At 30.7% G+C, this 25,884-nt stretch overlaps 3 protein-coding genes and 2 non-coding genes across 6 annotated transcripts; all 5 read left to right on the top strand.

The window, feature by feature from the left end:
- Nucleotides 1-10,490: 10,490 nt before the first annotated feature.
- On the top strand, nt 10,491-12,025 carry LOC111289811 (uncharacterized). Its single transcript, XM_022881144.2, has one exon. It carries the CDS (start codon nt 10,937-10,939, stop codon nt 11,645-11,647), a length of 711 nt encoding a protein of 236 aa, XP_022736879.2. The 5' UTR covers nt 10,491-10,936; the 3' UTR covers nt 11,648-12,025.
- A 3,093-nt stretch (nt 12,026-15,118) lies between these two features.
- LOC111289802 (putative WRKY transcription factor 43) lies at nt 15,119-16,545 on the top strand. The gene is made up of 2 exons (XM_022881133.2): nt 15,119-15,543; nt 16,234-16,545. Exons 1-2 carry the CDS (start codon nt 15,230-15,232, stop codon nt 16,409-16,411), a joined length of 492 nt encoding a protein of 163 aa, XP_022736868.2. The 5' UTR covers nt 15,119-15,229; the 3' UTR covers nt 16,412-16,545.
- A 1,181-nt stretch (nt 16,546-17,726) lies between these two features.
- TRNAA-AGC (transfer RNA alanine (anticodon AGC)) lies at nt 17,727-17,799 on the top strand. The gene has a single exon. It is a non-coding gene; the product is annotated as a tRNA-Ala (tRNA).
- A 22-nt stretch (nt 17,800-17,821) lies between these two features.
- Nucleotides 17,822-17,954, top strand: LOC149514155 (small nucleolar RNA snoR74). Its single transcript, XR_016329428.1, has one exon. It is a non-coding gene; the product is annotated as a small nucleolar RNA snoR74 (small nucleolar RNA).
- Nucleotides 17,955-20,044: 2,090 nt separating this feature from the next.
- On the top strand, nt 20,045-25,805 carry LOC111275186 (F-box/LRR-repeat protein At5g63520-like). Of its 2 annotated transcripts, XM_089746706.1 has the most exons (11): nt 20,045-20,417; nt 20,621-20,868; nt 20,970-21,077; nt 21,166-21,258; nt 21,342-21,461; nt 21,618-21,719; nt 21,854-21,893; nt 22,483-22,638; nt 23,610-23,788; nt 24,010-24,128; nt 25,058-25,805. In XM_089746706.1, exons 2-11 carry the CDS (start codon nt 20,689-20,691, stop codon nt 25,536-25,538), a joined length of 1,578 nt encoding a protein of 525 aa, XP_089602832.1. In that variant the 5' UTR covers nt 20,045-20,417; nt 20,621-20,688; the 3' UTR covers nt 25,539-25,805. The 2 variants fall into 2 exon arrangements, with proteins under 2 accessions (XP_089602832.1, XP_089602831.1); XM_089746705.1 differs by having other exon boundaries at nt 20,045-20,868.
- Nucleotides 25,806-25,884: the final 79 nt, after the last annotated feature.

Genomic DNA, 25,884 nt, shown 5'->3' with positions numbered 1-25,884 from the left:
GAACCATCAGAACTGAACTTAAAAATAAATAGTATAATTTGTGTATTTAATTAATTTTTTTAAAAAATAAAATTTAAAAATAAATAGATTATTCAGTTCATAATATCAAAGTAAAATATGATATAACTAACAGCATAAAATAAATGATTGTATATTATATATTTGAGATAATTTTAACAAATGACCATAAGTAAGACTTCAACTCAAAATCTCTTCGTAAAAAAAAATAAATTTAATCGATTGAATCAATTACTCGTTAGATATTTGATATATATTTTTATATAAACAAATATATATAAATATAAAAATTATAATATTAAAATTTTTATTTATATGTTAAATTTATATAATGAAAAATACAATATAAATATTTAAATTTAATTATTTTATATTACAAAATATATAAATATATAAATTTATATTTTATCAACCGATGCAGATTTTTATAAGAGGTTAGGATCGTGGATTAAGACTAATTATCTGTGAAATTAGGTTCATTGGATTAAGACTTTTAAACTGTGATTAATTATCTGTTTATAGTAACTTATAATTAAGGGTTCTTTGGATAAAATAATGAAAGAGAACCGGTATTATTGATTATTTAAACTAATAATAGCAACGAGTTAAAATGGAATGAATTTTTTTTTCTTTAATTTTAAGTTGATTTCATAAAATATATATTCGATTTTGATTCAATGAAATATTAAATTAACAATAGATTTGGTTAGGATAGATTTTTATTTGTTTTAATTTTGAGTTAATTTTTATAAAATATGTATTTGATTTTGATAAGATTTAATATTAAAATATTATTTTTTATATTTAATTTAATTCGATCCGAATTATATGTTTATAAAATTATAATCAATTAAATTATACTCAAAATTAATTTAATATAATATTTATAAAATATTATTTTAAATATAAATAATATTTTAATTATATATAAATATAATATTTTTATTAAATTAATATCTTAAATTAAAATATTAAATAATACTTTTATTAATATACTATTTAAAAATTAAATAAATAATAATATATTTTTTATATTATAGCAAATCAGGTTTGAACATGACAAATTTATCTAAAATTGTGATCCGAACTCAATTTTTTTTAATTCAACCCCAATTTAAAATTCGCTTTAAAAAGAAAAAGCCTTATAAAATTGATTTAAGTAAAAATTCGATGAATTCTAATATATTTATCATTTTTTATCCAAATTAAATATATAAATAAAATCGAAGGAGATACCTTCGAAAAACATAAAATGACATAACATCACAAATTAATAAGTGATTAGTTCAATCGATTAAAATTTTTTTTTTTACGAAAAAATTTTAAATTCGAGTTTTATCGATAGTTATTTGTTGAAATCATATTGAATATACGATTTACAATCACTTATTTTAAACTATTAGATATATCTTTTCTTGATCTGTCAAATTAAATAATCTATATCTATCTCGAATTTTTTATTAAATTAAAACATAACATTACAAACAGCCGTTTGATTGAGTGGTTTTAGCCACGTGGCATACATGCAAATGACAGATCATGTACGACGGGTCTCCACCAATAAGAAGCAGGGTATTAATTCAGCTATGAAATGTGATTTGGAAAAAAAAAGATGTCAGAAACGTGGTCCCTTTCTATCTTAGCTGTAGCAGCCCAAGTCAGGAAAAATATAAATGTGTGGACTTTATTACAGAATTATTTTAGTGTGTTGTAATAAATACATTTATCTAACCAGATTGATTTTGCTCCTGATTGAAAACATTATTGGTGTGATTCAGATATCAGAATAATCTGGTGGACCCAAATTCATTGTTTCACCGATGCAATTAAATTAATCAACCAACCGCCGATTTGCCTCTTAAAAATGTTGATTCGATTACTCATCGGTGCTTTCATGCATTGGTGTCAAAGATAATTAAAAAATTATTTTAAGAAAATTTTAAAATTTTATTATATTTTTTTCCTTAATTGTTATTTCAACCAGTATCATTATACATTTGTTAACATTCTTCAGAAAAGTTTTAAATTTTGTTTCATAAAGTTGGTTTTGCTTAAATTATCACCAAAATTTCGATTTTTAATGTGGTTTAATCACTGTTAAGATGTTAAAGGGTAATACATAAGACAAATAAAGTATTCTTTATCTTCATTATCAAATTTTTATATTATATTTAACGTATATTTTAAATTTATTTTTTTATTTTTATAGATATTTAATAAATATGAATAATTTTTACATTTATAAATTCTTTTTAAAAAAATAAAAATAAAAAATTATTTGTTAACTTTTTGTAAAAAATTTATCTTGTATATTTATGTAATTTTTTTTATAAATATATTAATACATATTTTAAATAAAAATATATTAGTTCTAATTAATCTAAAATAATAATTTATATTATTTAATAAAAAATTATTTACTAAATATATCTAAATATATATGAAAATTATGGATATAAATATAAGACATGGATTATATCATTCGATATTATCCTCATTCGGGTAAAAAATTAAATTTTTTTATTAGGTATGGATAAAATTAACATCCTTAATCATTATTATAAAATTTCAATTGAAATAAAAAAATTTTGTTTATTTAATTGAAACATTAAAAAAATCTATCTATACATATATATATATATGTTATGAACTAAGATTTTATGATTATAATTATGTCTTATCAAGATTTAACGATAATTCTCCATAGTCGAATCCATAAGATGAAAATTCATGGATTTCATTCTTGTGTTTAAAATAGTTATTCTATTTTGATCCCAAAATTCATATAACTCGGAATCAAGTTGGAGGTTAAATTCACATGATCATTAATGAAAATTTTTTTTTTTTAATATCGAATGTTGACAGAATTAAAGGAAGGTTTTAGAAATTCAAGTATAGAAAAAGTTTTTAACATGTTCAGCTGCATTATAACATCATATAAAATTTATATTTAATATATTATAAATATATAATATAAAATGCTGTCGATGAATTGCATAATAATAAGTCATCAAAAAATTAATTTTAAATATGTTTATAAAATTAAATTTTAATAAAATGTCGTTGTATGATTTATTATCTATATATAATATTTATATATTAATAATACATTAAATATAAACTTATTTTTTAGACCAACTTTTCAAGCATTCCGAGACTTAATTAATCACCCAACTAAACCTCCTTAAATAAATCCACTAGGACAACGTTAATATCGCATGATAATGATTTTGTGGGTAGGTAAATAAAGTATAAAGTTTCTTATTATTTTTTAGATTTGGTGATTCGTGTATTTGTGTCATTAAAATATTAAAATTCACATGTTCATATCATATTTTATATAAAAATTATATGTTAGAATTCGTATAAACACGAAAATATAAAATATAATTTTTTTATTTTGTTAAATATATATAGTTATTACTATAATTTTAATCTATACCACTTTCGTATCTTATTTTTATACTATTATTATATCACCATTATCATGTCATCATGTCTTATTTTAAGTTGTCAGATCAATTATTTTTCCTTTCCTCAAGAAGCAATGAGAGAATTCAAGATGATTTACAATTATTACATCATTATTCTTTAGAATTAATTAGCGAAGTTGAATTTAATTAGAATAATAATGACTATCCAAGATTAGAAAATGATGTATAATGGTATAAAAAAAGTCATAGTATACAATAAAAAAATATTGAAATATTAAATTAATTAAATATTATTTTTTGATATTTAATAATAATTATATAAATTAATTGAATTAAATTTAAATTGATTATCTCTAACATATGACAAAATAAGTCACTGAAATTTCAAAGAGTGGGGGATAATGTTGACTCATAAGCCACAAGACATTTTGGCTCTGATTCATAAGATATAATAGAGGCTGTGCATATTTGGATGACAATGAGACATGACTTTGATTTGATTTAATGTGATATTAAATAATTATAATGACAAGATTAGAATTAGATGTTATTTCCATATACATTGAACTTTAGAAGTTTGACATTGTAGGAAATATTTCCTCTGTTTCATTTTTTTTAATTTTTTTGAAATTTTTTAAAATCATGGTTTTTTTTTTTTTTAGCATTGAAAGTCTTATTTTTTTTTATATATTTTTATATTTTTTAACATTAAACATTATGAAAATTTAATTTTATAAAAAAATAAAAATTAATATTAAATATATTAAAATTAATTTTTTTAAACTATATAAAAATCAATGTATGACAAATATTTTGAGACAAAAAGAATACATATTTTTATTATTCAAAAGATTATGCTTTCTCCAATAAAGTTTAAAAATCTGTTGATTTTTAAGGAAATAACCATTAGAGATAAAATTTCTTATCTTAATCTCTCTTTTTTTTTTTCAATAAATTAATGATGAACAAATAGTTATGAAGCAGATAAGCTTATACTTTTTTATTGGATATCATTATATTGGTGATAAACACAGCATTACTTTTCTTCTGAATAATCCGAAGTTTCCAGACAACTAATTCCTTGTCAAGGAAACACATTGTAATCCTCTTTAATGGAATATGTAAATGCCACATGGAAAATGACTCGCCATTTCTTGACTCTGAATTGCTGACGCTTGGCAAAATGTGCTCAAAATCCATGCACAAGCTGGTTCCAGGTCAGGTTGTGACTTTGGCATGTTAGAAATGACCAAACAATACTTGGATGTTTCACCGGAGAACAAATGAACAAAGATATTTGCTTTTCGGCAACATGGACTAGTATTACAAATGTTGCTGATCCCCCTTCCCAAATTTTTTGTTACAATGAATTGGGATCATTTGAACCACCAAAAAAAATCCATAAACCTGAAAAATATTCGAGCTATGTATATTCAACAAAAATACCGAGTCACAATATTAGACTGAATCAATGCCAAAAAAATCGAGTCGCCTTGTGTCGAAGATGATAGGACTGAAAGTTGAAGTTGTATCTTTTGAAAATGCCAAATTTGACCAGGTTATTATAGGATTGGAAAAATAAAAAATGCAATCTTCATTCCTTTAAGGACTAAATGACAGGCAAGGTAACCACAAATTAAAATCACTTCAAGCAAAAAAAGATAAGGGGTTGGCAGGAAACAAAAGAGTGAAAAAAAAATTGACAAGACCAGGTGTGAGATGTCTCAATGTAAATATTTCATGTATTCAGATAATGACATCAGGTTTTGTCGCAGTCCATTCCTCTGTCTAATATCAATGGTGTCCCCTTAGGCGATTTCTTGCTATCATCCAAGACCAAATGGAGTCTAAGACAACGATGGAAAGGAATTGGCATTTCAGACAGGAGGAGATAAACAACCATTGAAAACAAGATTCACGCAGAAAACTTTTGATAATTGCCGTACTAATCATATGATCCAAAGAGGTTCAAGTTCCACTCATTGTCTGTGAAAAGCCTTACATATCATGGTAACATTATTTGATTGGCCATGCATGTGATGATGTTTTTGTGGAGCCCTTTGGTTCCACTTTTAACATGGGGTAGAATCTAAATGGTGAGGCAGCAGCTAGCAGGCACCAAGCCATCGACCAGTCCGTCCAACCCCAACATGACGAGGTGTCATGGCAAACCTTTTTATAGCCCGTCTACACTCCTCACATGCACCGGTACCACCATTCTTTTGCCTCTAATACTTAAAATCACAAAGAAAGGCTAAAACGGATGTGACACTTCTTGCATTTGTACAAAATACCCAACCAATGGAGAAGAAGTCTCGTGACTGAACTTGTTCGTGGGTTTCAATTCGATTCATATCGGACTTTGGACAAAAATTTTCAAAGCCAATTTTAATTGGAAGCATTATTTAATTAACAAAAATGATTTTTCATTTTAATTTTAATAACAAAATATATTTATTAGACCCTGAGTTCAATGATTTGTGCCCCAACCTATAATATCATTGGGCTCTGTAGCTTACGTGAAAAGCCTCAAAAACCTTGTGTAGTGGGCTTCCTATACTCTTTTTGGTTCTTAATAATAAGCCACCAACAAGTCTAGGCCATGGTTCAAAGAAAACCTATCTGTCTTTTTTTAATCCTACTAATCAATCATGGGGACATGGTTAAAAAAGTAATGCTATTTTCTTCGATTTAATAGTCTGTCTTTGTTGACAGAGTGTTAAACTTTTCGATTTCAATGATAAAAATTCAATGATCGATAGTTTCAAGTGTAAAACAAACGCGAGATAAAGCCAGAAAAACCAAACTTTGCTTCGTTTGTGGGCTGGGTTGAGATCAGTTGCACGAACTAAAAGTTTCGTTTCTAGAAAATTATAGAGGCTGGCCTAAAGGCCTGGACCTGAAGGAGATCAATCGTCAGGGTCTCAGGGACAGACCTTAATATCTATACTCTTCAATTCAATGTGGGTAGCATTAACAAAAACGTTTTGACAATAAAATGTCCACAAGCTGTTAAAATAAACTAAGACAAGGGTTAAGGGATTCATTCGCAATTGCAAAATACCAAAAGCCCAAATGATAAGCCGATTATGAATGATGATGATATGAACCTGATTTGTCAGTCTATTAGTTGTGAACATGATGGCAGAGACTTTCACACTGGACTCTCAGTTGTGACGCCATGAAATTTCTTCGACCATCACTGCCAATGAATCCTTAATCTATCAGCAATGTTTCATTCTTTATCTTTTGTTTTGATGAGGAAAAAAAGAAAAGAATCTGATGACAACTCCTGAAGTTATAATCTATATTATTAGTCTTCAAATCTTTAATTTAATAATTAAAGACGTTTGAAAAAATATTAAAAACTTGAACTAAACATTCTTTCTTTTTTTAACTTGTATTAGAGATTTACCTTAGCGATGTAACAAAAAAAATCTACCTTTTTGAAACAGATATCAAAGTTGTTGGGATTTGCCTTGAATCTCAGAATCCCACATCGAAAGTTAAGTAAGTTTGAATTTGTCTTGTATCCCACATCGGGAGTTTAGTAAAGGTATAAAGGGTTTCACCCCTATAAATAAGATGTTTTGGTTTTAGTTTAGTAACCCCAGAGAGTTAGACACCAAGAGAATAGCTAAGTGAGTAGGCTATTAAAGGGTGTAATTGGGTTTTGGGTTAAGTTTTGAGTAAGGAGTTTTAGGAGACTTTTCTAATTCTAAAAGTCTCACAATTGTAAAGATTTATTTGATAGTGGATTAGATTTGGAGTAGGCCATTTTGAGTTGGGCTGAACCAAATATATTTGTGTTTTCTTATTCTTGATTTGAGCTTGTTAATTTGTGTGTGGTTGCTGCGCGTGGGTATTGTTGTTTTTCCCAACAAGTGGTATCAGAGCGAGGTTCGAGGTTCGTGGGTCCAAGAGATCGTGAAGCAGTGTTTGAAGATGTCTGAAGAAGGTATGTCTATGCCTAAGTTTGAGATTTCGTTATTTGATGGAAAGAGTAATTTTATGTTATGGCAAAGTACGATTCAAGATCTGTTAGTACAACAAGGGTTGGATCAGGCATTAGAGAGTAGTAAGCCTGAGGGAATGTCTGATGCTAATTGGAATAAGATTCAGAAGAAGGCTGTTAGTACTATTAGATTGGCGTTAGCTCCAGAAGTAAAGTACAGTGTGTTGACTGAGAGTACTCCGAAGAGTTTGTGGGATAAGCTTGAAGGTATTTATGCTTCGAAGTCGTTGACTAATAGATTATGTTTGAAGATGGATCTGTATTCTCTGAAGATGGAAGAAGGTATGAGTCTTCAAAATCACCTGAATGAGTTTAATAAATTGGTTTCTCAATTGCTAGCGATTTCTGTTGATGAGTTAAAAGATGAAGAGAAAGCTTTAATTTTGCTGTCATCTTTGCCCAAGTCTTATAGGCCTTTAGTTCAGACTGTTTTGGTAGGTAGGTCTACTTTGAAGTTGGATGATGTGACTGCCCTGTTGCGTGAGAATGAAAGGTTTATGGGAGCTCAGAACTCATCACCTGGGGAGAGTACACTAGTGAGTTAGCTTCTCGGGGGTACACATATTATGGTAGTAATGATTGGTTGAAAGTGTACAAGAATGGTAGTGTGATTCTACAAGGGAATAGGGTCAATCACTTGTACATGTTTGATGGAGGCTCAGTTGCTGGAATGCCTGTGATGAAAGAAAAGAAGAAAGGTAAGCATGTTAGCTTTGCAGATACTGTTGAAGTGTTTGGAGATTCAAGTCAAGGGAGGATTTGTTGGGATTTGCCTTGAATCTCAGAATCCCACATCGAAAGTTAAGTAAGTTTGAATTTGTCTTGTATCCCACATCGGGAGTTTAGTAAAGGTATAAAGGGTTTCACCCCTATAAATAAGATGTTTTGGTTTTAGTTTAGTAACCCCAGAGAGTTAGACACCAAGAGAATAGCTAAGTGAGTAGGCTATTAAAGGGTGTAATTGGGTTTTGGGTTAAGTTTTGAGTAAGGAGTTTTAGGAGACTTTTCTAATTCTAAAAGTCTCACAATTGTAAAGATTTATTTGATAGTGGATTAGATTTGGAGTAGGCCATTTTGAGTTGGGCTGAACCAAATATATTTGTGTTTTCTTATTCTTGATTTGAGCTTGTTAATTTGTGTGTGGTTGCTGCGCGTGGGTATTGTTGTTTTTCCCAACAATTGTTGGGAATATTGACTCAAATCCCATAAGAGATTTGTTTGAGATTTGTTAGAGATTTGTTTGGGATTTGTCAGATATTGCTTGATGGACAAGAAGACTTGCAAAAGAAGAATTCTAAGAGAAAGAGGATTCTTAATAGGTAAGTTTGACTTGTAAGAGAAGAATTCTAAAAGGAAAGGGATTCTTAATAGGCAAGTTTGACTTACAGGAGAAGAATTCTAAGAGGAGAGGGATTCTTAATGGGCAAGTTTGTATGGTTATAAATAGGTGAAGTCTCTACAGGGTTAGGTATGAGAAAAAGATGTAAGAGAGTTGTAGGGTTTTGTGGGATAGACACCCCATAGGAGTATTGGGGCTTTACATCTTATGGGTGTGTATGTTTGTTTGTGAGTGGACTAGAGGAGATTGAGAAGGTCCGCATAGTTATGATGTATGGGAACATATGGGTATGTGTTTGGTTATGTTGAAAGAGTGCACAAGGGTTTGAGTTTGTGTTTGTTTGGGTAGAGAATACTTCATAGGACTAGAGGAGATTGAGAGTGTCTTATGAGTATTGATTATTGAGTGAGGTTGATGATTTGATGTAAGTTTGTAATTCTCTACAACTAGTGGATCTTGTTTCTCATCCGTGGATGTAGGTCAATTGGACCAAACCACGTCAAATTGTTGTCTCTTGTGTGTTTGATTTATTATTTGATTTTGCTTCCGCTGATGTGATTAGATTGGAGGCTTTTAGCCCAACAAATGGTATCAGAGCTGTGGTGATCTCCAACAAGTGGTATCAGAGCTGAAGGTTCGAAATGTGAGAAGAGTTGAAGATTCAAGGTGTGGAAAGAGTCGAAGGTTCGAGACATGAAAGAGTTGATAGTTCGAGATATAGAAAGAGCTTGGTTTGAGACATGGGAAGAAGTAAGGTTAGAGGAGCTCGATTCAAGAGAAGAGTTCGAGTTTAAGTTTTGAAGATTGAGGATTGGTTTGTATGAAGCGTGAAGACACAAGAGAAGAAAAGATGATTGTGAGACTTTCATTACAGGTGGAGCCAAGCATGTCTAGCATTGAGACAGATGATTGATGGAATTTGAGTCAAGGTGGAGATTGTTGGGAATATTGACTCAAATCCCATAAGAGATTTGTTTGAGATTTGTTAGAGATTTGTTTGGGATTTGTCAGATATTGATTGATGGACAAGAAGACTTGCAAAAGAAGAATTCTAAGAGAAAGAGGATTCTTAATAGGTAAGTTTGACTTGTAAGAGAAGAATTCTAAAAGGAAAGGGATTCTTAATAGGCAAGTTTGACTTACAGGAGAAGAATTCTAAGAGGAGAGGGATTCTTAATGGGCAAGTTTGTATGGTTATAAATAGGTGAAGTCTCTACAGGGTTAGGTATGAGAAAAAGATGTAAGAGAGTTGTAGGGTTTTGTGGGATAGACACCCCATAGGAGTATTGGGGCTTTACATCTTATGGGTGTGTATGTTTGTTTGTGAGTGGACTAGAGGAGATTGAGAAGGTCCGCATAGTTATGATGTATGGGAACATATGGGTATGTGTTTGGTTATGTTGAAAGAGTGCACAAGGGTTTGAGTTTGTGTTTGTTTGGGTAGAGAATACTTCATAGGACTAGAGGAGATTGAGAGTGTCTTATGAGTATTGATTATTGAGTGAGGTTGATGATTTGATGTAAGTTTGTAATTCTCTACAACTAGTGGATCTTGTTTCTCATCCGTGGATGTAGGTCAATTGGACCAAACCACGTCAAATTGTTGTCTCTTGTGTGTTTGATTTATTATTTGATTTTGCTTCCGCTGATGTGATTAGATTGGAGGCTTTTAGCCCAACAAGTATCATTTTATTTACGTCAATTATTCATTAATAGTATAGTTTTAAAGCTGGAACGTATCCATTGGCAAAAGAAAAAGAACAACTGGCAATTATCCCATGCCCAAAGCCCTAGAACAATAAAAAAATGGTTTCTTTTTCATAAAATTGCATATGGTCATCCTGAAAAGCAAGCTGCGGTCCTCAGACAGACCTCCAATAGCTGCTAAGCGTGGTATGAACCCAAAAGAAGGGGCATTTCCTATTGTTTTAATGTCAAAAATGCCTTAAGCTTGACCTCTCGAAGAAACTCGCTCTTCCCAACCCAAGCCACCCCAGCCTTACCCTCTCTTCAACAAACGGGATGCTTTTTCTTGAAAGTTGAGACAAAGCAAAACACCCCCCAGAAAAAATTTCAAGAAAAAAAGGAAAAGCTTGGAAGTTTGAAGAGAGACAAATAGAAAAGCCCAAAATGAAGGTGAAGAAGAAAGGCAGAGTGTACCCTTCTCTATCGTCACCTCCCTCATCACTAGATTCGTATGGAGATCCTAACACTGTGTTCAAGCTTCTCCCAGTAGCAATTCTAGCTCTAGCCTCAGCTCTCCCACCCCAAGACCAAGAAGTCTTGGCTTACATGATAACAAGGTCCATCATTTCCACCACAAATCCATCAACCCTCACCCATCAACCCAAGAACAAGTGCAAGAAAAGCAAAAACCATCTTTTTCAATGTGGATGCTTTGATTGTTACACCAGGTTTTGGCACAGATGGGATTCTTCACCCAACAGGGACCTTATTCATCAAGTCATTGAGGCCTTTGAAGACCATTTGATGCAAAATGAGGTATCCAAGAAACACTGTAAAGCTTCCAGGAAGAAAGATAAGGTAATGCTGAGCATTTGTGAATCCAATGCTGTATCTGTTAATGCATTACAAGAAGAGCAGTCCCAAGATAGTGAAAGATTGATGGTTGAAAGTGAGGGCTTGGAGGCTGAGAACAGTGGTGGCTGTGAACAAGAAGGTGAAGAAAATGTGGGTGAGGAGGTGACGGGAAACCTGGAAATGGAGGTGGTGGCTGTATCAACTGCGGTTAGCCATAAGGGTTTGGCCAGGAAGGTTTTGCCGGACGTGGTGGGCTTATTCAACTCTCGTTTATGGAGCCTGTGGGGTCCCAGTGTCTAGGAGCTAATTTTCCTTTCTTTTTTTCATGTTCTCGAGAAAAACTTGCTTCGTTCCAGCTGTTTTCAGACTTGCATCCTTTCTTATTGTCATTGTCGCACTGTTGTCAGTCAAATCGGTTGCATAGTTCAGGGGCTAAAGAGCTGAAAGAAACTGTAGTTTGCATGAATTAATCACATTTCATCGTGACAGTTGGCAACGCCTTAATTTTGATTTCAAAGCGAAATCTATGTTAATTTTATTCTTTCTTTGGCACTTTTTTAGTAGATTAGGACAAGCTATTATTTTAGGAACTTGTCCACTTCTGTCACGTTTTGCTCCCCTTAGACGCTATCCTTTGCCTTTCGGCAAATCCCTGGAAGCAAAGGCCTGCTCGTACGATGTTCTTGGCCCTTAATTTATTAGGTACAAGGAATTATTTGTTTTAATTTAAAGTTTTTATAGCCTGTAAATTTGATCTAAAATTTTTATGATTTTATTTTATAAAAAAATATTTATAAATTTAAATTTAAATTTTAAATTTATATCATAATAAATTTTTAAAATCTTTTTATATGTGATTAGAGTATTATAATTTTTTTTGTTAAAACTTAATGATAATGTTAAACTTAACATAAAACACAAATAGAATTACAAAACAAGATATAAAACTTAAATCACATCAAATATTAAAATTTAAGACGTGACTTTCAACATATAATACTTAATTTATTTTTAAATTTTATAACTTTTATAGTATAGTATTTAACTTCAATTTGATTGATGATCGAATAATATCATTTGTAGAGAATTATATTTAATTTATGAAATATTATTTATTTTAATATAAAAATTTTATAATTTTATTTCATAAAAAAATATTTAATAAATTTAAATTTAAATATATATTATAGCATATTTTCAAAATTTTTCAATATAAAATTAAGGTGTCACATTAAATGTCTAGTGTGATAATTGGATTCACAAACAAAAGCATGTGCAATTTGTTTGGTTTACAAATTTCAAGCTCTCATTTGTCAACCAGGTTTCTTTGCAAGAAATGTATCCTTAAATCGCTCGAAAGGGTATTAGAATCATGCAAAATTCAGGAACATTCCAACAAAAAAAAAAAAAAAAGTCACAAACAGAGTCACCCACGGGCTAGAGATTTGAATTAAACCTTATTAGTCTCATCAAATGGCGTTGCTTTTCCAACCTATTGTCCAATGCAAGATTTCGGGGCTCGAAGCAATGCGGCATTGAAACTCGTCGAGCGATTCAAAAGAAAAAGAAAGCACATGGGGACTTGCTTGTTACTTCAACAAGCTTTGCTGATGCCATGAACAGAGTCATCTGACGTCATTGAATTTGCCCATGGACTCAACTCAATATCACAAGCAATAACTACAGCTTAATTATTCAGATGAAATTAATAACTTCCTACGAGAATATATATGGCATAAATTAACCATTTTAATGTACATTAAAGATTAGGTAATTAGATGTGTTTGAACTCAAAAATCAAATCTAATTGATTTAAGTAATTATTTTTAAAATATAATATTTAATATATATTATGATTTTTTTAATAAAAATATATTCGAGTCATTACTAAAAGGAGTTTATGAACTCTTTAAAATTGAAAAATAATAAAACTTAAAAAAAAAAAATCTACTGAACATCCCAAAATTTTTTATTAACAGCCTCAAATATTAAAAAAAAAGATTTGAAAATTTTTTCTTGAACACTATAAAATTAATAAATATAACAGTAATTATATATATATATATATATATATATTATAAATGAACACTCTTAAAAGAAATTCTGATCCGCCATTGATTATCATTCCCAAAAATCTGATCTGACGCAGAGCTTTACATTTATTTCTTGTTCATATCACTTTCAAATAATCCATGCACCGTCCAATCTTCAAAATTAATTCAAAGTCTTGGAAAATATCATCATCATCGCCTAATTCTTAGAAAGAGGTCATGCTTGAAAGATGACTTTGGGGAAGGTTCAATAATTAAAAAACAGAAAGCCACAACATTCAAGCTGAAACTTTGTCAATTATACTAGAGTTTTCAATTTCCCAATTTCTTTTGGATTCTTTAAAAAAAACTATTATTGGGTTTATATTTTGTTTGTTATATATAATTTTCCAGTTAATTACAATGCAATTTTGCTTCTTTTTTTTTAGATTAAATCCAAATTTGACAATAGTTCATGGGTTAATGTTGAATTTTGACATCATATTTTAATTTTATTGAATTTGCCATTAAACGTTTAGTTTTGTTTATTTTTTAGTAAAAAACAGTAAAATTAATAAAAATTCATGCTTACATAACTTAATATTTCAGGAAATATTTTAATTCTACTATTTGTTCAAAATTAAAGAAATTGAAAATATAATAACAAATTTCAACATTGAGTCATAATATAATGAAAATTTTAACTCTAATCTCATTTTTTACAATCTTTATATTTTTATTATTGCATGTAATGATGTCAATCTCATTCAAACCCGACAAAGAATCAAAAATTTTATCTTAATGGAGATAGGAATGAATATTAAATTTTGAGAATGAAAATAAAAATGAGTATGATTTTAAATTTTTTATTAAGTACGAGTACAGAAATAAGTAATACAGCTCTTGCCCTATACATATACCTTATATATATTTATATATATTTAATAAATTAATTTTTTTAATAATATAAATTTTATTTTAAATTTATTGAACTAATATATTTGTATTTAAAAATACATATTTATAAAAAAAAAATTAATGTTTAAGATAAAAATAAAAAATAAAAAATAAAATAGATATATATTTTAAAAAATCACAAGTATAGAGATTATTTATATTTATTAAACACTCATGAGGAATGGGATATGGATGAATTTAAAATATCTGCAAGGTATAAGTATGAAAATGTGTATAATATTAAATTTTGAAGATATGAATAGAGAATGTTTTACTTGTCTATACCCTATTCATTTGACATATCTAAATAATTTACTCTTAAAAAGAATTATATTTAATATATTATATACTATTAGTAAATTAAATGATATTATTTCATTAATGAAGTAAATTAAATAATAATACTTCATTAATAAATAAATTTTTAAAAAAATTTATATATTTATTTTAAAGATCGATATTTACTCATTAATTAACTTATTAATTATGTGTTATTTTCTTATTCACAATAATATATAAAATTTATATACTAAAAATACATAAAATACACATTCTTAATATAATTACAAGTTACATAAAAACCCTACCTTTCTATTATTGTTTTGCATGCAATATGATATTATCAGAATGTCATCTAAGTTTATTTTAGCCAAATATTCTAATCAAGATGTTACGTGACGTTCACGACTCAACTTTCTTTGGGATGCATCCATGAACAAAGTTAGCCTCCGGTCATGCATCGATTTTTCTCTGTTTTCAGTGACTATGGACGTTTGCCATTGCGCCGCCCACCTTTTTTTCTACATATATTCTATTATTTTCTCTAATATATATATACACTCATATCAACTTCCGAATCTCCTATGCTTTATTCATTTTTTTTCCTTCGTTTTTAATGGAAAATTACCACATACTTTTCCCGGAAGGATCTTCAGCCTCCCCTTCCTCGTTAACCATGGCGAATCATCGAAGTTATTTGCAAGCCAACGATGTAATTACTAAAACGAGTAGTGATAAATGTGAGAATTTGGATGCCAAGGACGTGTCTGAGAGTCATGAGGTGAAGGTTGGGAAGAAAGGAAACAATAAGGGGATAGTCAGGAAGCACAAATATGCATTTCAAACAAGAAGCCAGGTTGATATACTTGATGACGGATATCGTTGGAGGAAATATGGGCAAAAAACAGTTAAGAATAGCAAATTCCCAAGGTATGAATATGATCTTCTCTACTAATCTTCTTTTCTCTTAAGAGATTTGATCTTCGATCTACATATGATTTTGCAAGTTATATCTCATAATTAAGTAAATTCATCAATAATTACTCTTAAAAATTAATATCCAATAAATTTTAATTTTAAATTTCAATATGATCTGTAATTTTTTTTTTTTATCTTTACAACCTCTTTTGTAAAAAAAAAAAAGAAAAAAAGTAGATCCACCAATATTATAAGGCATATATAGCATAAACATTAAATTAAAGTTGCACCAATTAATTTAAAAGCTTGGAATTAAGAAAAGGAAGAAATTTGACTGTTCATGAATGATTTTACGCGTTATATTTTATGATTAAATAAATTCATCAATGATCATCTTTAAAAAATAACATCGAATAAATTTTAATTTCAAATCTTAATATTGGCCATCTCTATCTATCTTTATGGCCTCTTTTATAAAATAAAGTAGTTCCACTAATATTATAAGGCATATATAGCATAGACATTAAATTAAAGTTGCACCAAGTAGTTTAAAAGCTTGGAATTAAGAACCAAGGGAAGAAATTTGGCAGCTCATATGTCCTTTAACATGAAAACCTATGTTAATAGATATATGAAAAGAGACAGTCCCAAACGAACCAAAGTTCCATAACTACTCATTTTGGATCTTTCTTTCATTTGCAGAAGTTATTACAAATGCACGCATAAAGAGTGCAATGTTAAGAAACAAGTCCAACGCAGTTCCAAAGATGATGAAATTGTGGTGACTACCTATGAAGGGATACACACGCATCCGGTGGAGAAGTTCACTGAAACCTTTGAACACATCCTCAGACAGATACAAACGTACAATCCTTTGTGAAAATGTGTTGTTTGTTAACCCACAGTCCAACATCAAGACATGTTTATAACATTCTCGTGCTGTCGGTCATGTTCCTCATCAAAGACAAATAATGAAGACATGCTTTAATATATACATATATATATTTGTTTTTATCCTTTTATTTTTGGGCAAGATCTTTTGCCAAAACATGTCACCTTTGATAATTACAGAGATCGCTCTAGAATGATTTTGCAAGGTATAGGATAGATTTGACTAAGAAATTAAGCTATCAGCAAAGTAAGAGAGGAAGCATGGCTGATAGAGAGGTCAGATATTGAGCTCTAATCTCTTGCTAGTTCATTTATTATTCAAAGCCAGTAAGTTTTTCCGACTACAAAGAAAGCCGCGTCGTGGAGATAGATATAGGAGAACGAATTATAAATGATAAAATTTAAATATTAAATTTATAAAAATTATTTTTTAAAAATAATTGAATGAATTAATTGAAATAATTTTAAATTCTCATAATGAGTTAGTTTCTTCTTGTTTTGCTCTCCTATGTATTTTTGGTTTTGCATCGGACAATGGGTCATAACAATTTTGCTATTTAATGCTTAACTTGCTTGTCACGTACCGGTGTAGCAGAACCAAATGGTGCTTTCGAGAAGCATTTCTTGTTCCCTGTTTATAGCTAGCTTACTTTCAACCTGGGCTGGCTGATGAGGCTGCCAGTTCATTGGATGTGGAAATCCTGAGACAAGACACCACAAGACAACATGGGGCTGGATTCGTTTTTCTCCCCAGTCTCGAACGCCATTGAAGATTTAATTCCAACAGCATGCCTACTCTGTTTGTCTTCATGCGTTAAGAGTGTTAAGTATCGTATTTAAAATCAATTTATAATAAATAAAAAATTTTAATTTAAATATAAAATATTAAAATATTAAAAATTTAATAGACTTGGCATAATAGATTTTAAGAAAGGGCAAGACAGTAACGCTTCATTTCTATGTTGTAAATCAACCTGATCACAGTAAACATAAACTTACTTTCAGAAATTGCGCATGCACCAAATAAAGTTAATTGCTTTTTCAACTTTTCCTCGATAATTCTGTCATGTATCATTCCCATGTCAGATTTCATATTCGATGACGCCTACTTAGCATCAGCTTTGACTTTACTACTCGGCCTCTGTCGCATCATCACCATCACCATCGCCTATCCACTGATTGGGATAAATCCCAAATGCGCTCACTCATAATTTCATCTTTTCCACCTTTGCGGCCGCCCAACTATTATCCAGATGTTTAGGTTCGACTGGGTAAAAGAATTCTTTGCAGCCGGGGAGAGACATGGGGATGTAGCTCAGATGGTAGAGCGCTCGCTTAGCATGCGAGAGGTACGGGGATCGATACCCCGCATCTCCAGAATTGAACCTAACCTGATTAAAAAAAAGCAGGGGCCTGTTTCCTTTAATGAGCCAGGTCTCTCGTATAAGTCAGGGAAATGGAACCCATTGTTCTTGGGTGAACCTTTGCCTTGTTGCCTGTGGCTTGGAGGTTCAGTAGATGATGGCACATATTTTTGAAGGATTATTGTAGCTTTTTATATCTACCTTCTCCAAAGAAATATGAAAGGAAAATCTAGAAAATAAATTGGCTTTTAGGTTTAGAGGAGAGTAAAAGTCCGTTAGAATTAATTAAATTGATCAAAATTAAATAAATTCGATCGATTTATTTTAATTTATTCGAATTTGATTGTATTTGATTTTTTAGATATCAATTAAATTGATTAATTCGATCAATTTTTTATTTTTAAAATTGATAATTGAATCGATTAAATTAATTTATTTTAATAAGTAAAGATAAAAAAATCAAGATGAGTATTTTTATTTTTTTATAAAAATATTGTTGAAATTATTAGATTTTTTAATAATTTAATTTGAATAATATTTGAATTTAAATTTTATTAAATTATATTTATTATTAAATAATTGCTTATAATAAAAAAATAATTAAAAATTTCATTATTTAATCGAATCAAATTGATTTTAATTTATTTAATTATGATCAATTATCTAAAATTTTTTAATTAATTTAATTATTTGATTATTAATTTTTTCAAATCAAATTGATTGGATCAATCAATTACTCACCTCAAATTTGGATTGCGAAAATTCAATGAATATCACGAATCATTTTCAAAAACCAGAAACATTAACTTTAAATCCATCTTTTCCAACATAACTAAATGTCCAAATCCATCCAAATCATGGAGACTAAAACCAAATAATAATGGCCATCAGGATTTTGTCATTTTACCATGTCTTTGTTCAAGAAGAAACGATTCCATGTTCTGGTTTTCGATAGAGAAGATGAAGACTATTTGGTTATTGATTGTGTTGGCATAAGGCCTGGATATACATTCCTATTCTAGCATTCGGACTCGGACACTGCATTATCATCCTGTCTTAAAGCCTTCGAAAACCTGAAATTTCTGAAAACAGCTTCAAGTTCCCAAAACCACCCTTACTGCTTCATGGCTTTTACTGCTACCGCTGGCAATGGTGAGGGTTTCGGAGACTCGAATCAATTTGATTAAGTTCATAAATTATTCGAATTGAATATTAAAATATTTAAATTTAATTCGTTTAATGAATCAAATTATTTAATTTTAAATTTATTTAAATAATTATCAAATTAAATTTAAATTTTATTTGAAGTAATCTCAAATAGTTTATAAGTTCTAAAAGCCTTTACTGTTTTATGGCTACTACTATTACTGTTGGCACTGGGTGTTTTCAAAGATTTATTAAAGATGTAATCAAATTGAATAGAATAAATTAATTAAGTTGATGAACTATTCAAGCATTAGAATGTTTAAATTGAGCTCGATTATTAAGGTAATCTCTCTTTCCAATAATGCATGCATGCAACTCATTCGGAGATTGAGGCTTTTCAGCCAAATTTTCAGTGTTTTAAGTTTAATTGTTCACTCAACTGCTTATTTTTTGTTTTTCTTTTCCTGGAAAAAATAAAAGCAAAAGGAAAAGCATATTGAAAATGCAAAAAATCCATTTTATCAGCAATATTAATAGAGTCCAAATTGTATAAAACCATTCACGAGTAAAAGGAGTTCTGATGATACGCACTCGGTTCGAATTTTAACATATTCAATTACAAATATAAATTATTAAATCATAACAAATAAATAAATATTATTTTAAATACTCATTTGACCTTTTTTAAAATACTTTCTTTTTTATCCTGTCTTCTCTTTTCTTTCATCCTCTTATTTAACCTTTAAAATATATAAAACACATTTCAAATTCATAAAAACCCATAAAAATACAAAAAAAAAAAAACCACAAAGTAAAATTTGAGAAAAAGAGAATGATATATATATATATATATATATATAAGGTTTTGGAGTTGAAATTTTTTATTTTTTTAATTAAATATAATAATTTAAAATATGACATGAAAAAAATAAAAAATTAATATGATATAAAATTTTAATAATAATAATTTATTATTTAATAAAATAAAAATTTATTTTATATTTTTATATCAATAAAAATTATAAAATATAATTTTTATATAACATATGATATAAATATATAAATTTTAATATTTAAATATATGAACTGTTAGATATATTTGTAAGGATGGCATCATAAGCAAAGATTAGCTTGAGATTAAAAGCTTAATAAAAGAAATCATGGAGAAGCCAAGGGATTTGAAGATGTATTCTTCTATGGGTTCTTTTGGAGGCATCAAAATGATGATGAAGTTGAAGGAAAAGAAAGAGGTGAAGTAGGAATGAAGACGGTGGAGGTTGGTTCAAGGTTTTGATGGGTTTTCTGAAGTACATAAATTATTTGTGAAAATTTTGAGAAAAAATTAAAGAACATAAAAAATTGAAGAACCCTGACGTGGGTTATGGAGAACAAAAAGAAAGAGATAAATGCATAGGATTTGAGCCTTGGGGGGCTGCTTGTAGGTCTTCAGTCTTCACCAGAATTGTCTTCTGCCCAAAAGAAACGGTGGACGATTTTCGCGTCTCTTCTTTAGTTTTTCCATGGATCCCAAATTATTTTCCATTGATAACCATTTTCAATGGTTTCCAAACGGAGCCTCATCAAAGTCTAATTTTAAGGAGCAACGAATTTCAACTTATTTTAGTAAATAAAGTAGAGTCTAGGCTGAAGTTCAAAGCAAGCAACTGACATTTTTGTTTCATCTTCAGTTGTTTGAGTCTTCACTTCATTGGGGAAGAAAAATCGATCATCTCCATCACCTTCAGCACCTGAAGTCATGGAAAGCAAAGGGTTTTCTCTAATGAACGATGATCTTCTTCAGAAAATACTTTCGAGGCTACCCGCCAACTCCTTCGCTTCCGCTTCTGGCGTTTCCAAGGCCTGGAACGCCGCTTGCACTCGCATTCTCTCTCGCCCTAAGCTCTCCTCCGCCATCTCCCTCAACCCTTCGCCTCATGTATCTCTCTCTCTCTCTCTCTCTCTCTCTCTCTCTCTCTCTCTCTCTCCCTTGATTTTTCTCATCATTTTTCTATCTGATTTTTTTTGGGTTCAAAATAGGTTGCTATACAAGAGGTTTTTGACAAGGTTATGTCAGAACCAATTCGACCCCATTTTGCTATTGCCAGTGTTGGTCCTGGATTTGACCTCAAATATGTTCTCCAATTCGTATGAATTCAAAAAGCTTAAGCTTTTTCTTTTTTTATGGGTTAAAATATATATATTTTTTATTTTCCTTTTGTGTTTATTTGGTCAGATGGTAGAGAAATTGGGAACAAGAACTCCTATTATTTTATCTTCTGTTAGCGGAATCATTGGTCGAGATGCCCTTACTCATGAATTTAGAGAGGTTTTTTCACTCTAATTTTAAGTATTTTTCTGTTCTTTGTTATGACTGTGATGTTCAATTAATGTTCTTTTTTCAAATGGCAGGTCAAGTGGACTTATGGTAATATTGATGATGAAGTTTCTACAAATACTGGCATGGTATTGACCGTTGGATATGTTCCAGGACTTAAAGTTGATGCTATCCCTCTTCTAGGACAGAAAAAGGTGAAACTTTCTTCTGCTATTGAAATAGTAATATCGTGGGATGCTAACAAAAATTCAGTCTTGATGACCATTGTTGCTGGAGCATTATCAACTTGTGTGTGTTGGGTTGGATTTATTAAAGGAAAATTAACATGGAGAACTTTACTGATATATCAGGCACCTCTAGGGTCAAATATCGACAATTTTGTGATGGATATTAAGAGTTACACGTACTCTGTAGCGGGTTGCACACCACCCCTTGCTATTATAATGATTGGAGTAAGTTGCTCTGTTTCCTTGTGTATCCATTGTCTCTTCAAGTTAGTTTATTTATCCATTGTCTCCTCAAGTTAGTTTTTTTTTTTTTTTTTTACTTGATTGTACTTTTGACCTGCAGTGTTGGGATTTTGTAGGATGAAGATGTTGACCAGAAACCTATCATTGAAAAGTTAGGCAAGTTTTTCCATTTCCCTTATTTTTATTTTTCATTTTGCTTTCAATGGAACAAAATTGTACCTTCCTCTGATAAACATGAACTGAGGGGAAGTAACTATTTAAACCATCTGTTCATAGGAAATTCAAAGGAATCCACTGTAATGTACCTATTGTTTCTTTCTGGCTTAGTCAAAACTTTATTCTTTTTAAAATTCAATTGGCAAGAACATATAATTAAGAAAAAATAATAAAAAATCTGGCCTCTCATTTCCATCAAACTGATAGTCATAATAAGCAAATAATGATTTGCTCATCTCATTCTACTGTTAGCAGCACAAACATTGGCCTGAAGGGAGGCACGGCCATTAGTGCATATAATACATTCTGCCTTTTGTTCAATATATAAAATGGATCATATAAATGTCAGATCAATCATACGTACATAGCCTATGATCTCTACGCCGATTCCATCTCACCTTTTCAAAACTCCCATCTCGTGACCTAGGTGGTTGTCAGATTAATCCTAGCTCCATTTTACCTCCTTTCATTGTTATTCAGAAAATTTGTGCATGCTTTATTATTGTCTCTAATATCTTGTCCATTTCAGATTTTGCCATGCCTATGGAGACAATCATTGTGGGTGATGAGAGAGGTCAATTTGTGTATAGAAGTGGTAATGAGTCAAGAAACATCAGCAATAAACTGAAACTTTCTCCTGATGCTGTTGCTCTTGTATTTGCCAAAGATAGATACAAAGCCCATGGTAACTTTTTTTTATTATATATTTATTTCTTTATTTCTTATTTTTATGAAACTTATTACGTATTTTAATTGCTAACATATGCATAATTTCCTTTTGCAAGTATAAGAAGTTAAGATAGTTGATCCCATTGATCTCATTCCCTAAGAAATCTGAGTATCACCTGTATTACATGTCAATCCTATTATGTCAATAAGTACATTTGCACTTGCAACATTTTGTTAATGGAATAAGATTCATTCTTGGAGTGTTTGCAAGCATGTGCGCTAGGAAATCTGCGCCATATTTAATGGTTTGTTTTCCATTTTTTTAAAGTATGGGAGTTAATTTCCAGTAAAAGTTTGATATCACATGTCTACATAAAAGGTAAAGATTTTGTTAGTTACCTTTACTTAGGAGTTCTTATCTTGCTAGCTTTTATTGTTAACTGTTGTTTGCTTGATGTTAGTGAGTGCCCTTGTACAGCTTTTGGTCTCATGTTACCAGTAATATACTACCTTGCACAATGAGGCTACACCACTTTAGATAAGTGGCATTTTCAAGACCCTAAGCTTTGGATTCAGAGTTTAGAGTTATTATGGCACTGGTTCCTTTCCCCCCTTTCTATTCTCGCTCTCCCTCTCCAAAGAAAAATTTTGGCTAGAATTAGTAGAATTCCAGAATTCACCTTTTTATCAGTTTTGCTAGCTGTCACTTTTTAACAGTTTTGCTAGCTTATTTTCTTGTAGCATTATTTCATTAAGTGGTTGCTGATTGCTTCTTACATGATCTTCCCTCCTCGTTTTCTACGTACTATTTCATTAAGGGCTTGTTCTTGGTTCTTCCCGTTGTTGGCTACAATATTTAGTGTTTAATTATCCTGTGCTTACACAAATTACAACATATCACATGATGTCAATTCATAGATTCTTTCTTTTTTTTTTTCTTTTTCCCATTTTTTGGTAGTCTGTTGCTGATGTGCCATAGATTTTCAGGTGTAGGGGATATTGAATTTCATTTTGCATTGTCAAATGGTGTCTCAGCAGTTGGACCAAGGCTTAAGGCAGCTTCTGTTAGAGTAAAAGATTCTGAAAGTGTTACTTGTCTCACTGCCAGGGGAGGACAGCAGGAGATTCTTGATGGTCAACATTTGCTGGATTATATCAATAATGAGGTACGTTGCACTTCTAAGTAAATATAAGACGGCATGAGCTTTAGGGAAATCAGTATGTAAGATATGGGGATGCTGTATGAACTGACTGTTTCTCCCTTTCCTACTAAAATTTTGATCCAATGCAATGATACTATATCAAAAGATCCATGTGCTTATGAGCATTTAGTATTCTTTATGAATCTTCCATACTCTTAAACTTTCTGAAGTGAAAAATGTGGCAGATGGAAAATCATATGGAATGCGATGATCTTTTCATTGGGGTTACTAGACAAAGGAACTGTTCTGTTGGCTCAGATAAGCCCAGGTTGATGACGTCCTTGGCACTCCACGGAGTTGTAGGGTAAGATACTTCAACATTTTTTCTGTCTTTGTTTGGTTTCATATATCGTACAACATTCATATCATGGGCTCATTTTCATGGGTTACATGCCCAGACATGCTCACGTATAAGCATATTACATAATTGTCATGTATAACTATCAAACTTTCTTGTTCTATACCTTCTCTCACTCCACACCTCGCCCTGCCCACTTTTGGAAATCTTTCTGCTATCTAGATGTCAGTTGCTGCTTATCAAAGTTTTGCCTTTTTTCTTGAATTGTGAGTTATAGATCAATATGTATTAGACGTAGACCTACTCATGGTACTTAACTACTCATCTGCTATGCTCATAGACATAACTTGCTGAATCGACTTAGGTAAATAGTGATTTTCGGGGCCCTTTGTTATAGTTTCTGAGGTATGATACTTAGCATTTGTTTACAAATTACAAGAGGCTATTTTTTGCCATAATTGCAAAAAGTGCATTCAATTTTAGATTAGTTGATACTTTCACTGTTGGATACGAGCAAACTAAAATGCAGTATTGTTAATGCTTCATCTGGGCTATGAGTAATTGTATTTCAGTTAACCAAGCATTGTCACTCGAGTCTGTAAGTCCAATAGGATATATGTCTTCCAAATTCGATCACGGATTTTCTAAGATGGATAATATACAGGGCCATTGATCAAGAAAACTTCACCCTCTTTGCTCTGTTTCTCTTTTTGGGCTAACCATAGTGATTCATGAGAACTACTTTTGAAACTATGGAGGTAAAAATTTTAGTAGAATATTTGTTTGACTTCATTCTGAAGCACACGATTGAACAAATTCAACAATTAAAACTGAGGCAAAGATTGCATTTTTGCACACATTGGCTTTTTTTTTTTTTTTGCATATGCTTCCTTTCGTTTACATTTTAATTGAATCAATTAAATGTTTTTTAACAGAGGAGATGAGCAGTACCTTTATGTTGATGGTGTTGGTATCAGAAAAGGTGACTCTTTCCAGTTTTACCGTTCGGATCCCAAAGCCGCATTACCTTCATGCAGAGATGTCTCCTCAACCCTTAGAAATTTGAAGTTGGGTTGGGATTCTAAAGGCAGTCTCGGCACAAGGGCTGTTGTTAATCCCGTTGATAAGAGGGAAGTTTTTGGAGGCTTTATCTTTTCTTGCTGTGGCCGTGGGGAGTCATTCTTTGGGCACCTTAACGTTGACAGCTCCCCATTCTTGGACAACTTTCCTGGAGTTCCCCTGGCAGGAATATTTTGCTGTGGGGAAATTGGGCGTGGCTATACAAGCTTAACTTCGCATGGAGGCGAAGAAGAAGGCTCTGCTCATTGCCTTCTACATGTCTATAGCACTGTTTATCTGGTGATGTCCTATAATCCGAGCATTAGATCTTACCCTATGGGAATGTTCAGTCTCTGAGATGAATGACTCTAAAAGTAACCTGCTGTTGGTGCTGTTCAAGTGTTTTCATTCCGGGAAGGCTGCATTCTCGTGAATTTCAAGAATTAACAATAGCATAACAAAACCAACAAACTCGTACTTTTATTTAGACCCGACAATTCGAATTTTGCATAGCTGTATCGTATTTATTTAAATTTAATAATTTATATATTTATATCATGATAAATTTGTTCATGTTGGGTTGTATTAAACACGTTTAAAATGCAAAAAGCTATTTCGTTAAAATTGTGCAAGTGATAAACATAATTTTAATTAAAATTTTAATCTGTTATTCTGTCTTCTTTTTGTACTGTTACCGTGTTTC

Source organism: Durio zibethinus, chromosome 17 (assembly GCF_047325235.1).
Source record: "Durio zibethinus cultivar Kanyao isolate XHJ-2024 chromosome 17, ASM4732523v1, whole genome shotgun sequence".
NCBI lineage: Eukaryota > Viridiplantae > Streptophyta > Magnoliopsida > Malvales > Malvaceae > Durio > Durio zibethinus.
Note: the sequence above shows the minus strand (reverse complement) of the source record. Positions and strands in the feature narration are given on the sequence as shown.

What these genes read in the sequence shown, in the direction of transcription:
- LOC111275186 (XM_089746706.1), top strand. Translation starts at nt 20,689, where the DNA reads ATGGAAAGCAAAGGGTTTTCTCTAATGAACGATGATCTTCTTCAGAAA. An exon ending in TGGATTATATCAATAATGAG is followed by an intron (nt 23,789 to 24,009) that starts GTACGTTGCACT and finishes AAAATGTGGCAG; the next exon opens with ATGGAAAATCATATGGAATG. An exon ending in GCACTCCACGGAGTTGTAGG is followed by an intron (nt 24,129 to 25,057) that starts GTAAGATACTTC and finishes GTTTTTTAACAG; the next exon opens with AGGAGATGAGCAGTACCTTT.
- LOC111289811 (XM_022881144.2), top strand. Translation starts at nt 10,937, where the DNA reads ATGAAGGTGAAGAAGAAAGGCAGAGTGTACCCTTCTCTATCGTCACCT.
- LOC111289802 (XM_022881133.2), top strand. Translation starts at nt 15,230, where the DNA reads ATGGAAAATTACCACATACTTTTCCCGGAAGGATCTTCAGCCTCCCCT. An exon ending in AAGAATAGCAAATTCCCAAG is followed by an intron (nt 15,544 to 16,233) that starts GTATGAATATGA and finishes TTTCATTTGCAG; the next exon opens with AAGTTATTACAAATGCACGC.